The sequence below is a fragment of the Arctopsyche grandis genome, chromosome 4, assembly GCF_051622035.1.
Source record: "Arctopsyche grandis isolate Sample6627 chromosome 4, ASM5162203v2, whole genome shotgun sequence".
Taxonomy (NCBI): Eukaryota; Metazoa; Arthropoda; class Insecta; order Trichoptera; family Hydropsychidae; genus Arctopsyche; species Arctopsyche grandis.
The window spans coordinates 30373141-30388606 of NC_135358.1; the positions used below are offsets into that span (position 1 = coordinate 30373141).

At 31.6% G+C, this 15466-nt stretch overlaps 1 protein-coding gene across 1 annotated transcript in view; it reads right to left on the reverse strand.

Annotated features, from left to right (window-relative positions):
- Window positions 1–1680: 1680 nt before the first annotated feature.
- The window catches only part of Nhe2 (Na[+]/H[+] hydrogen exchanger 2), a 62704-nt gene continuing 48918 nt past the window's right edge, over window positions 1681–15466 (reverse strand). Inside the window, exons 11-18 of the mRNA XM_077429739.1 lie at window positions 12721–12814; window positions 10274–10375; window positions 6784–6990; window positions 4353–4406; window positions 4076–4255; window positions 3407–3728; window positions 3222–3333; window positions 1681–2144 (exon numbers count right to left, since the gene is read on the reverse strand). Coding sequence (XP_077285865.1) covers window positions 2142–2144; window positions 3222–3333; window positions 3407–3728; window positions 4076–4255; window positions 4353–4406; window positions 6784–6990; window positions 10274–10375; window positions 12721–12814 — 1074 coding nt within the window. The 3' untranslated portion in view covers window positions 1681–2141. The remainder of the gene's footprint in view (window positions 2145–3221; window positions 3334–3406; window positions 3729–4075; window positions 4256–4352; window positions 4407–6783; window positions 6991–10273; window positions 10376–12720; window positions 12815–15466) is intronic.

Here is a 15466-nt window from a genome sequence, read left to right on the forward strand (position 1 = left end):
TAATAGCATACATATGTACTATACTGGGAGGTCTGCAGCCCGCAGCCCATGTGAACGACAAAAATAGCATGCATTTGTACTGTACTGGGAGGACTGCAGCCCATATGGACGAGCTGCCACCGCTTGAAATGCCTTTCGAGCTGTAATATATTGGTTTTTTCCAACTATTGTAAATTTACGTTTTTTATTTGTATTACTCAATTACTCCCGATATACAATAACATCATAATCTTCGTCCAAATTGTCCGTATACGGACAAACTTTCATAATCATATGAACTGTTTTATTCTATTCATTTCTTTACAACTACAAACAATATAACATAACAATTTTAATATTATAACAACAATTTTATTGACATTTTATAGTACTGGTGCGTCTATAAGCACATTTGTAATTATGCTACTACAACGATGTAGCTAAAAGAACGAAATATTTATTATGCTTCACAAAAATAGTATTATATATGTTTTTTTTGTTGTCTATAACTGATGTAAGATTATAACAGATTTCACAATGGAAACTTCTTATTCAATAAGTATACAATCTATTTTTTATCATTTCGATTTTGTCCTATTAGTGACCGAGTACTATTAAATGAACAAAAACAAATAATACTTTCCAATACAATAAATAAATCCAACTACGGATTTATTACCGTGTACTTAAGAGACGAAAACAAATTGATATTCATTTTATACGAGTATTGAATTAGTGTTAATTCTATTTTCATTTCAAATATCGGGTAAAGCAATAGAAAATAAATATCACTAGGCTTGTAAAATAACACGTACGTCCCTAGTATTCAAACAAAAACGTGCTGTATTTCAAAATTATATACTAATGAATGCCACATTTAAGATGACTTGATGAATATAGCGGACGTCTTTCGTAAAGGCTTGACAAGCGAAACACTTGTTTCTTTTTATATTAATCAACAGTTTCGATGTGGCTTTACGATTGACGGCAGATATATATACATATTCATCGTATGTGATGATATAATCGTTTATTATATTAGCATGTTCGACTTTGGACGATTGCAGATTGAAAAGAAGCAGTACAAACTTATCTGTAAAATATTATTTCTCAATAGAAACATTAGCAATTATGGTAAAACTCCAATTTTACCTTTTACAATATTCAAAATATATAATTTTATTGTACAGCAAAATATATTTTCATTACTTATAAATTTAAGATGATCTTAAAAACATCTATAATATAATTTATAAATTAAATGATGACATCCGAGATTTTTACTTTATCCATCTTTTTTTAAAATAATGTTGTTCTTTGTCTTACCTCTTATACTTAATGTAATTTAATTTTGCAATCTGCATAATTTTTGTCACTAGTAATTTTTTGTATTAAAAATAAATCAATGAATTATTAAGAGTTTGTGTGTATGTCTGTATAATGTGATAAATTATTATTAGTATTAACATTTAATAATACTTCTATGGAATGTTAATTTTATTGCAAATAGTTTTTTTGATTTTGAAAAACAATTAATAATAAAAAAAATGTACTAATTATTTACTGTAAATTTTATGAAAAATATCAATGATTTTGATTTGATCATTTTTATGTGTATGAATTTGAAAATTAAATGATTGAGAACTGATTAACATTATAAAAAATATATTTTAGTTATTTATTTTTTAAAAATAATTTTCCGCAAACAATTTTTTTATTAAATTTTGAAGTACAAATTTATTAACAAATAATAAAAAACAAATTAAATGATTGACTTAGGAGTTCCATATTAAATTATCATTGAGGCCATTATACATAGTACATAATTTTTACCATATATTAAACCTTTTACACACTAAATATTTAAAGCAAAATTGAATTGGAAAATGTTCTCCATCAAGGCAAATATTTCTTTCATATTTATTAAATAATTTTTATAATAATTACCCTACTCACTAAGCATACACTTTCTCAGTCACATATTGTATGGGTATAAATACGATATAAGGATAAGAATGTTTGTAAGCGTATTTAAATGTTGTTATATTTGTCGAAATTTAGATTTTCGTTTGAAATATATTCCAATGAGTTTTCCAGGATATTTTCTATTTCATACAATTTTCCATATTGTGCATAATTTAAATATAAAAAAATAAATCATGTTACTGAAAAAATAAAAAAAAAATGCAGTATAATAATTTAAAATTCATAAAAGCATGATATTATACCTAATTAACGAAATCAAATGCATAAAATATAAATGATAAGTTAAAACCACCATAAAATTTAACTTGAACATGAACAATGATAATTTAATCAATATAAAATAGTTATAAAACTATATGCATATAATGAATTGTTAGTCAAAATATAAAATGATATTCGTATTCAAGTTGTTATAAAAACTATATTATTGTTTAAAAAAGGAATGATTTCTCTTAAAATATTTTCAAATAATAGAAACGGTTTTATTTTTTAATAAAAACCCTAGTTTCAACTATACTATATTATTATATTTATGATTAATTTATTTTTAATATGTATTCAGAATAATTTTGAAGTCGCACAGCCCTGTTGTAAACATTCTGATGTCAGTGACACACTAATCCATTTTGAAAAGATAGAATAATTATTTTACTAACGTTTTCATGACAAAACACTTACAATTATCCAGATAATATCTATAGTACATGAAAAAAATTAACAGCACCAAACGAGGAAGTTATGAGTATTGTTGACCCATGAAATGGGAGAGTGCATTGAAACTTTTTATTCACAATTTCATATTATTATTTCAGAAATCTATAGATTCTATATAATATACAGTTATCAAATAAAACATTGAAATACAATGCTTAATAAAAGCAAATCTAATTTTTAATTGGCACATTATTTTGTGGTATGTATTATGATATAAACATTGAAGAGAGCTATTTAACTTTTAATAAACACCTATGGAAGTTATTTTATTATTTCTCATATTAAATGTGTTTCAATATGAACTATTGACTATTTTACGTATGGGATTTAATTGCTTTTATGTCAAAAAATCAGATTAAAATAACTTTTGTCTTTCATTGCATTTCAATGGTTTGTATTTTATAATGAGTCAGAATTTCAAAATACACCTCCCGCTGTCATCAGTCATCAAACAATATTAATATCTATGTCCCTTCATCTTCCATCGATGAACTAGAAGAACTTGATAACAATGATGCTCCGAGAGTTTGTTGTCTCCTAACCTGAACACGTGGTGTACATTTTGAAAGGGTTCCTCTCCTCACATTCATTTTCTCACTCTCTGGTAAGGATTTGCTGCATTTCTCCTCGATGATGGCATCTCTAGAGAGGTTACTGAAAATCATTATCATTATTAGCATCCGATAATTATAAATATCATTATCACATTAAAGGAGAAGTGGAATACCTAGTCAGTTCAAGCATTGAACCTCGTCTTGTTTGACCTCTGTGAGGTCCTTGCATAATGCTGGCTGGACGGCTTGCAATTCCTAGTGGATCCGCATGACCCACATCTTCCATCAGTAATACTGAAGGACCTCCTACGCTAAAGCTCCTTGCCGTTAGAGGTGGTCTCGGAGTGCTGCTGCTGCTGGTGGCCTCTCCAGTTTGCAGGCTGCCTTCTGATCCGGATGGACCTGCTGCTCCGGGAACACCTCCAGCCGAACTTGAACTTTCACGCCGGAACAGACCTATGATAGATTTGGCCTGCTTAGGCTGCTCAATGCCGCCTATGTCAAAATTAGGGAGAAAAAATAAAAATAATACAAGTGAGAGAAAGTAAGAGTGCAATAAATCTGGTCACAATCAGTGCTATCTATATTATAAATACGGCATTAATCAAAATAATAATTAAAAAAAATAAAAACACCTGTCAAGCACAATGACATTCTAAAAAGTAAAATAATTCTAATAAAAAGATAAAATCCAACAAGCAAGAGCTAAACGTGAAATTAAAAAGAGGGTTTTAAAGGTGCTTGAAATTAGTTTCTGGGTTAAGACAATACTTTCAAAAATATATTTAACTCTAAAATATCATATAATAAATTCTGATTATTTATATTAAAAGATAAATTACCTAAGAAAGTTGCTGAGGGTGAATTATACGCTAGATATTCTTTGTTTGAAGCCCACGATGGAAATTCGCTTTGTTTTAAAGCACTGCTGCCTTCGTCACCTCTTTTCCAAGGCAGCATTGTTTCCGTCGCTGTCGGTGTACTGACACGAGTTGGGTCTCCACCAGATAAGTAAGGATCGGCTGTGTAGATTAAAATGAAATTAAATATAAAATAAACTCTTCAAACTTTATGAGTTGATTGATGCAAAAAGTAAATAAGCGGTTTCGAAAATATTACCATTAGACTTTTGTGAGTTTCTTTCTTCTTCTTCCAGAATATCTTCTTCAGGTACTGTAAAAATGTATATATTTTATTAATACGTGTGCAAAAAAATTTTAAATATATAGCGACGATACATAATTTATTTTATAGCAGCATGCAAAACAATCATGCAAGTTTATCAAGAATAAAAAGTATTATATATGTAGCTTTAAAATATTGATCATAATTCAATTATCTTTCAATTTACACTCACATTCAATTGTGTGTAATTTATTATTTGAAATTATTCAAAAAGGTAAATTAAAAGATAATAAATTTGAACTAAATGCTTGTCGGCATATGAACATACAATTTTATAAGAAATGTAAAGAACATATAAAATTAAAATATTCTACATTTGTTGATTGGAAAATATATTAAAACATATAATATATATTTATATATCTTGATTAAATCAAATTATAAAACTATGAATGTTTTTTGAACAATGATTTAATAAAACAGAAATGGTCTACTCATTGATAGTTTGGACCATGTATTTAAAGTTGAGTTTTTTTTTTATATTAATGTATTATTGAATAAAAGTCGATAACTTGCAGCTTACATCAGAACTGTCTGAGAGAGCAAATTATATTTTCAAAAATTTAATACGCTATTAAACATTAATGAATTCTATTTCCTTATATAATATCAATATGGAAACAGAATAATCACAATTTGCCCCATTAGCTAGCTCTGGTTTACAAGAAAAATGTATAAAATGATTGGCAAGCCATAAATATAACAAATTTGTTGATGCATACCTTGCACATGCAAGGTGATAGATTATAATATAATATTACATAAAACAATAAGCATATAAGTATTATAAACTAATTCAATATAAACAAAACGATAAAATATAATGTAATATCCATGTGGATTCATTTGAAATTGTGGTTTATGTATTAGATATGTACCAAAATTATCAACAATTTTAACAATGTTTTACTTTTGCGAGTAATATTGTGTAATACTTTGATTATTATATTTTTTATACATTTATTGAATTTGATATTAAAAATCCAAATAATATCAAAGGCATAATATAATGATTTTTTTTCTAAAAAAGTGTCTACCTACATTTAATTTATATACAGATATTTTGAATACAAAAGTTCGCGGTAATATCAATATGAATTCCATTAAATTATAACACATGTATTAAAAGATATCTGTATATGAATATCTATCTATAAGTAACGAAATACAATAATTAAAATATGTGTTAGTGAAACAATTTTTAGAAAATTTCATATATGTATTTCGCATTTTGTACTAAAAATGCTATTACATAACTGGGTCTACCCCACGGGATCGAATGCGAAATGCACGAAAAACCAAATATCGGAAGGCAAAGATCGAAAATCGAAAGATCTTAAGTCGAAAGATCAAAAAAAAAAGTTCATGGTAAACGGTACATACTCACTTAATTTGCGTGAGCAGGATACAACAGGAACAAGAGGAACAGGCTTTTCCTCCCGTATTAAGATCTGTTCATACCTATCCAGCACGACCCGTATCCTGCAGGTGACATGCAAGTGCGGATAGTATTCTTTGGTACATTCTATATGGACGTATGCATACTCCATTCGCGCATGTGCATTTACGCATGCGCGTAATGCGCGTCCATATAGAATGTACCAAAGAATACTATCCGCACTTGCATGACACCTGCATGATACGGGTCGTGCTGTATAGGTATGAACAGACCTTTAATGTGCGCGCGCAGAATACGGGAGGAAAAGCCTGTTCCTCTTGTTCCTGTTGTATCCTGCTCGTGCAAATTAAGTGAGTATGTACCGTTTACCATGCACCCTCTTTTTTTGATCTTTCGATTTTCGATCTCTGCCTTCCGATATTTGCTTTTTCTTGCATTTCTCATTCGATCCCGTGAGGTGCACCCTACATAACTATCTAAATATAAAAAATTAATAAAGCTGATAAAGCCGTTTCAATTTATTTTTTTCTTAATTTCAAATATAATTAATTTTATGTGTATTTTTTTAAAGGTAAATGTGATAAATGATAATTAATTAAATGTGTAATATTAAACACAAATGCTGAAAAATATTTTTCTCCACACACACACACTCCTTTTTGTTATCAAATTGATAATATTTTTATGTACAAAATGACAATTTATTAGGCATACTTAAAGTGTCGTTTTAATTGATATTAATTTAAAATTCATTTAATTATTACAGACAGTCGGGCTTTATGTGTATAATAGAATTGAAGCTGGGAAAAAGAATTTTCAAGAGACGAACGACAAATACATACGTATACACAAACATGCAATAGTATCAATACAAAATAAACAAAGCAGTCATCAGGGCAATGATTCACTAGAAATCGGATGCATATTTTTGATGCATATACATTGCTGTCAAGCCTATGAACATACCAAAATTATAACTGGATCTATCCCTTCTCCACGGTAAAGATTTTTCGACGGCGGTCGGAAGGATTTCCTCGATGGACGCTTTCGAATATTGCTTTACCAGTCTTGCTTTGAGCGGGTTAAAGCCCGGTAAATTGGCAATTTGATTTATTAGCGAACTGCTGTTTTCTTTGTGAGAGGACGTGGGGCTGATGTCTTCGATATAGCCTGCTATTTGAATGGCGGCCACGACATATGTCGGGTCGCAGCAGTCAGTTAGTTGCATTCACACGCACAACAAACAAGCACAACACTTTTACAATTAACTTAATGCACTCTTTCAATGGCCATTATATTATATATTTATCAAGGTAATACTAGAGATCATATCGGTTTCTTTTAACTTAAGATGTGGATGATTAATTATACACACTGTACATATGTACGCAATTTAGCAACCACACTAGACAGTCAATAGCTTTGTGTACTAAACTTTAATAGTTGTGTTGATTGTTTTGATGTTTACACAAACGTCAATGCGTTTCGTATACATACATATAGGCATATGTAGATCGATAGGGTTGCCATAATTGTCATGTATTGATACGGAACATTTAACCGCTTAGCTGCCCAAAGCGCCTTAAGGCGCAAACAGCCGTATCTATTATACGCTCAGCGCGTCGGCTGGGCGTCTAAGCGGTGAAGTGTTACATAAATAAAACATGGAAAAGTATGTAGGTAGGTAATAGTTTATTTTAAAAAAATTGTATTTTTTAGCCCAATCGTATTTTAACGATGATTTAACTTTTTTAATTAAATCGTTTTCCTCTTTTACATGATGATAAAATTGGGTCATTTTAAAATTATACTGGCAAACCAAAATTGCCTCAACTGTCTCAACTGTCAGCTTATTTCTTTCATCCGACCATTGTGTTGACATCAGGGAAAATATTCTCTCCACATTGGCATTTGTGGGCTGGAATGGCAAATATATACTCACATAGTTTTATTAAACATGACTTCTGTTCAATATGCTTGGTATCTCTAAAAAAACTTCTGCCATTTCTCTTCCATACTCATTTTCAGCGTTGTCTCCCAGTTTTCGTTGGTATTATTTTTATTTAAATAATCTTTTAAATATAAGAACTGGTTGAAAAGAAGCTCATTGTTTCCAACATCGATGTTCCTTACTTGCAAATATTCAACGGTTCGTTCTATTTCCCCCCCCCCTCCCATTCAGGAACTTGCTTGAGAGTCATCCAATCGTAAGCATTACATTTTTTGAATGATTGGGACCACTTATCAATGTATTCCACAACAGTGTTAAAGAAATCGACAGTCTGTTTTTGGAGAAAAGTTTAGGGAGAAAACGAGACAAATTGTAATACGGGACCGAGTAGTGAAATACGGAACATGTCCCGTATATACGGGACGTATGGCAACCCTATAGATCGATAAAGTAAAAATATATGTATGAACCAGTGGCGTGCGCTGAAATTCTCTCTCTTTTTGTCGTACAGCCTTACTTAGTGTGCACGAACGGGATACAAGAGGAACAGCCTGTTCCTCTTGCATCCTGCACGTGCACATTAAGTAAGGCTGTACGACAAAAAGAGAGAGAATTTCAGCGCACGCCACTGGATGAACATATATACATGGCGCCATTATAAAGGTTGTGGCTATTTGCAGGTACTATATCTGTGAATTATTGGCTATTTGCAGGTACTAAATCTGCGACAGGTGCAAAGCCTTCTGCGCATGCGCGTGAACTTATAATCCGATTATAATTTCTTACATTTAATATATGCTAGACTTGTTTAATCAATCGTTCATTATACATGAGGCAAATAAATTTCGCACGTTATTATAATAGATTTATATCATTTAGCTAGTTCGCGGCTTGTACTTGTATGTAGGCATTATACGTTGTATATGATAATAATTTTCTAACAATTAATAATATTAACTAATTTGGATTTTACGTTTTACTTTACGTCACTTTACGAGATCGAACTAAATTTTAAGAGGTTTAAAACAAAATTTTAACAGTAAACACGCTGACAGTGACAGTTCACGCGCATGCGCAGAAGGCTTTGCGCCTCTCGCAGATATAGTACCTGCAAATAGCCAATAATTCGCACATATAGTACCTGCAAATAGCCACAACCAATTATAAAACCTGTGTCAAGATAAATTGACATTGAATACAGGTCTTGTGAAAAGCCACATTATAAATACATAAAGTGTGTATAAATATGTAGTTAATTGCATATATGTACATATAATATACAGTATGTATAAACAGCCACATCTTATTTTTGAATAAAGTGGGAAACGCAAAAATTCTACGGGTGCCATTTTTATTTTTTATGAAAAGTGCATTGAGTTATTGTGGAATTGATCAATATTTCTAAATGAAAGCATATTTTATGATTGGCGAATATATTATACAAGCATTGTGAAATTGTGAAGTAGTATAGAAGTGTTTATGGCTGGAAGTATTATATTATATCAAGTGAGAATAGAGAAAACCATCAAGAATCATGCAAATATATAATATAATATATATATATATATATAGGATTTATACAAAGGTTTATTGACATCGATTTTTAATTGATGTTTATAAGATAAGAGCTAGTAAAGGAAAAATGGATCATGCGAACATCAAGTAAGATGCACATTAACATTCAATCAAAAGTTCTCATGTAACATACATATGTATATTAAGGTATGATTTATTTATCGTAGATTATTTTTTATTAGTGTATTTTATGTATGCACTAAAATTAAACGGAGGAATGATTAATAAACCAATCGATTATGTTTGCATTGACCTAATACTGATTTTCTCTTTTCGTTTTCTAATGTTTGTATTCAATGGTTAGGTGAATGAATTTTGAAAGTGCATTTCTCTTTTGCGAATGTGAATAGTAATATAAATGAATTTATATACTAAGATTACATGGGTAACAAATATTTTTATTTTATACTGTAGGAATCAATTGAAATCATCGACGTAATAATACAAAAATAAATCAAATATGTGTATTTTTATAGCAGTATGAAATTTTCATTCGATTTGATAGGTTTATTACTAATGAAAGTATTAAAATAATAGGTTTGACGTATAAAGTGTGGGATTGTTATAAATGTAAATAGTATGTCTATGTATGTCTATAAAAAATTCAATAATTCGCTTTCACTAAAATTGCATTCCATTTTAATGGTCATTAGTTTAATATCATCATAACTGTTTTTCCAAATTTTTATTTAAAAATTCAGGGAGGTTGAGTGATTGTTAATCAGTGAAGATTTGATGAACACTAAGCTTTATTTTATCGATTCAGTTCGAGTGAATTTCATTTCAAACCTCAACATCTAACCTTTATGATTGACATCACTATCCCTTAATTTTTTTATTTTTACTTCTTAATAAGTCTGTTAAAAGTTACCAAAAAATATGTAGACAAATCAAGCACGAGAAAATTGAAAATAGAAAAGTTATCCTTACATGTTTTAGCTGTAAACATGATTCCTCCGTCGTCTTCTGAACGACCAGCGGGTTTAGGTTCAGTCTCGTCCGACGCCTCTTGTAATATCTCATCTGTGTAATCTGTATTATATTTTTCAATTAATAAAATGAATTTTGAAATCAGTGAACCATTAATTAACGCAATCATTACCCATACTATTTAGTAACAATTGAAACCAATTTGAAAATATTAAAATTTGAGATTATTAATGTTACAAAAGATTATAAAACTGTTAGTATAATATACTATAATATTTTTTTTTAAATGTGTCCAAATAAAATATTTAACAAATATTCATGCAATTACCAATTTTGTTTCAAAACTTAATACCGATAACACTGTTCGACAAATGACGACTTTTTTTTTGGTTCAGAGACGAGATATAACTTTTCTTATAGATCTATGCCCAGTGAACACGAATCTGTTAATAAAAAATGTTGATTGGTTCGAGATTCGGAGATATATGTGTTTTTTAAATCGCGCGATTTTTCTATATCTTGGTGTTGTTCGGTCGATTTCTCAAAATCTGTTAATTTTCTGTTCAAAATGAATATTGGAATCTATAGTCGGGTATTTTATCTTTCATGTGTAGTACTTTTCAGTTTTCAAATCTCTCTAAGTAGTCGTCCAGTTCAAATCAAAAGTCAAAATTACGTATTTTCACTTGGGATTTTTTCTCACTGTTAATACTATTGATAATTGGCTTACCTCCATAAAATAAACGAATTTTTGTTATTAATCCACAAGAATAGTCGAAATATATCATTTTTCTAAGTGGAATTTTATTTAATTCTCATATAAAGATAATTTAATATATTATTCCTATTAATTCAATTCAGATTCGTGTAAATACGAGTAAACACTAGTACGAGCTTTTTGCTCGCAATTTTACCGATTTAAAATTCAGCACACTTCCAATTAACCCTTTTAAACGAAAAAAAAAAATAGTGTGGCCAGAACACTATCTTAATAAACATGTTTCAATAGAACATACTCAATATAATATAGTATTAACAGTGGGAAAAAATCCCAAGTGAAAATACGTAATTTTGACTTTTGATTTGAACTGGACGACTACTTAGAGAGATTTGAAAACTGAAAAGTACTACACATGATAGATAAAATACCCGACTATAGATTCCAATATTCATTTTGAACAGAAAATTAACAGATTTTGAGAAATCGACCGAACAACACCAAGATATAGAAAAATCGCGCGATTTAAAAAACACATATATCTCCGAATCTCGAACCAATCAACACTTTTTATTACCAGATTCGTGTTCACTGGGCATAGATCTATAAGAAAAGTTATATCTCGTCTCTGAACCATTTTTCGTGTCGAACAGTGTAATCGATCAACAAAAATTTGAGTCGGTTATTGAAAGTTAATGTGTTTTTAATAATAAGACAAAAACTAATTGATCAACCAGCTGTTTTGAAACATCATTTTACACACAAAATATTCTTAACACGAGAAACGTACACACAAAATATATTACACAGATTATACGCTTACTGGTGATATGAGATTAAAAATTGTAAAATGTGTAGAATTTTTCTGCGCTGTTGCATTTCATTTTCATTATTATATTGTAATGATTATTTTCATTTATAAAAACATTTTAAACAATTTAACTATATAGTCTATGAGTGATTAATCATTACAAAATAAATATGTATGTATAGCAGCTATCAAAATTAGAGGCGAAAACTTAATGAAAAATTAAATTTCACATTGATTATATCCAAATTATGGACCTATAGATTGCCTTGTTAATTTCATTGATCAGTTACACAACAGAATGTGAATTGACTAAGTTATTTTTCATCAAGATAGCCTTTAACTTTGACTAGAATAATTACTTTCATAAAGAACGTGATTATATAGTGCTTTAAATCTGATTTAAAAGTAATAAAAAGTAGTGTGTTGTATTTGTGATATTAATCTGTTGTATTATACCATTGTTAAAAAAACGAACAAACTCTAATATACGTAAATAAATCTAGTGTACCTACTTACTTATATTCTTTTCTAAAATGAAGGCACTCTTTTTGGATATTATGACAATTCAAAAACTCAGTTTTAATGGTTTTTTTAGCACGATAAGAATAAAAATAATGAAAATTATAATATTTCAATTGGCCATGCATATAAAAAATAAACAGGGAGTATTAACATATAATGCACTTTATACGTCTGTAATTTTTTACAAATACATGTGTGATTGATGTCAAATAAAATGTACACTCAATGTGAGGATTTACAAAGAAAAAATTGCTCTTATGTGTCCGGGGGAGAAAAACTGAACGAATAAAATGTTTAAATCTGATAAATTTCCACGCCATGCAGTGTATGTCGGATGCTGATCAACTGCTACACACAACAGGCAAATGGAGTTAGTATGAGAATTGTGGACTGTACCTAATTTATAGTACTTTTTTTTACCGTGGGTAAACTGCTTGGCAGAACCGTTTTGCTGAAACTCTGGAAAACTCACGTGATTCTGCTTTCCATCCTGAAATAAAAACATAACTTCATTTCACCAAGCTGACTAACACATCTACATATCATACTGAACCAATAATGCCATCTAGCGGGTTCCCGAGGGTTTTTCCAGAAACCGTTTGTTTAGTGGTTGGAAAAAATTAATTTTTGTAACTATGTATGTATAGTATTATAGAGAAGAAATTCTTCAGTGCGGAACAATAATGAAATAATATTAATAAAATAGAATAAATTTTAATAATAATAATAATAAGATTTAATCGAAACTTTATATATAACTAGCTGAACCCCGGCATGCGTTGCAATATCATAATAACGCATGCAATTCCCGTTCCCGTTCCCATTTGTCGGAATAAAGCAGGTAGCGAACACATTTGAAATTATTGCGTTGCAATGACACTCATTCCCATTTTTCCCGTTTCCGTTCCCGTTTTCTCCCGTTTTTTTTCACAGTAATATTCCCGGACATGCACACAACAAATCCTGAAAGTTTCATCGTAATCGGTTCAGTGGTTTAGCAGCCTATTCGAGACACACACACACACACACAGACATTCATTTTTATATATATATATATATATATATATAGACTAGCTGAACCCCGGCATGCGTTGCAATGCCATAATAACTAGAGGTAGGATAGTCACAGTCCTATCCATTGTTCCATTGTTGTAAATCCTTTGTAAAAAAGGTTCGGTAAACCTTTAACAATGCATTTACAACCTTTGAACAATACGCGGCACTTTCTGGGTCCGGTGACTAATAATATCGCATGCAATTCCTGTTCCTGTTCCCGTTCCCGTTCCCGTTCCCGTTCCCGTTCCCTGTCCCGATCCCGTTCCCGTTCCCGTTCCCGTTCTCGTTCCCGTTCCCATTTGTCGGAAAAACGCAGGTAGCGAACACATTTGAAATTATTGCGTTGCAATGACACTCATTCCCATTTTTCCCGTTTCCGTTCCCGTTTTCTCCCGTTTTTTTTCACAGTAATATTCCCGGACATGCACACAACAAATCCTGAAAGTTTCATCGTAATCGGTTCAGTGGTTTAGCAGCCTATTCGAGACACACACACACACACACAGACATTCATTTTTATATATATATATATATATAGACTAGCTGAACCCCGGCATGCGTTGCAATGCCATAATAACTAGAGGTAGGATAGTCACAGTCCTATCCATTGTTCCATTGTTGTAAATCCTTTGTAAAAAAGGTTCGGTAAACCTTTAACAATGCATTTACAACCTTTGAACAATACGCGGCACTTTCTGGGTCCGGTGACTAATAATATCGCATGCAATTCCTGTTCCTGTTCCCGTTCCCGTTCCCGTTCCCGTTCCCGTTCCCTGTCCCGATCCCGTTCCCGTTCCCGTTCCCGTTCTCGTTCCCGTTCCCATTTGTCGGAAAAACGCAGGTAGCGAACACATTTGAAATTATTGCGTTGCAATGACACTCATTCCCATTTTTCCCGTTTCCGTTCCCGTTTTCTCCCGTTTTTTTTCACAGTAATATTCCCGGACATGCACACAACAAATCCTGAAAGTTTCATCGTAATCGGTTCAGTGGTTTAGCAGCCTATTCGAGACACACACACACACACACAGACATTCATTTTTATATATATATATATATATAGACTAGCTGAACCCCGGCATGCGTTGCAATGCCATAATAACTAGAGGTAGGATAGTCACAGTCCTATCCATTGTTCCATTGTTGTAAATCCTTTGTAAAAAAGGTTCGGTAAACCTTTAACAATGCATTTACAACCTTTGAACAATACGCGGCACTTTCTGGGTCCGGTGACTAATAATATCGCATGCAATTCCTGTTCCTGTTCCCGTTCCCGTTCCCGTTCCCGTTCCCGTTCCCTGTCCCGATCCCGTTCCCGTTCCCGTTCCCGTTCTCGTTCCCGTTCCCATTTGTCGGAAAAACGCAGGTAGCGAACACATTTGAAATTATTGCGTTGCAATGACACTCATTCCCATTTTTCCCGTTTCCGTTCCCGTTTTCTCCCGTTTTTTTTCACAGTAATATTCCCGGACATGCACACAACAAATCCTGAAAGTTTCATCGTAATCGGTTCAGTGGTTTAGCAGCCTATTCGAGACACACACACACACACACAGACATTCATTTTTATATATATATATATATATAGACTAGCTGAACCCCGGCATGCGTTGCAATGCCATAATAACTAGAGGTAGGATAGTCACAGTCCTATCCATTGTTCCATTGTTGTAAATCCTTTGTAAAAAAGGTTCGGTAAACCTTTAACAATGCATTTACAACCTTTGAACAATACGCGGCACTTTCTGGGTCCGGTGACTAATAATATCGCATGCAATTCCTGTTCCTGTTCCCGTTCCCGTTCCCGTTCCCGTTCCCGTTCCCTGTCCCGATCCCGTTCCCGTTCCCGTTCCCGTTCTCGTTCCCGTTCCCATTTGTCGGAAAAACGCAGGTAGCGAACACATTTGAAATTATTGCGTTGCAATGACACTCATTCTCGTTTTTCCCGTTTTCTCCCGTTTTTTTTTCACAGTAATCTTCCCGGACTTGCACACAACAAATCCTGAAAGTTTCATCGTTATCGGTTCAGTGGTTTAGCAACCTATTCGAGACACACACACACACACTTAATTTTTATATATATAGA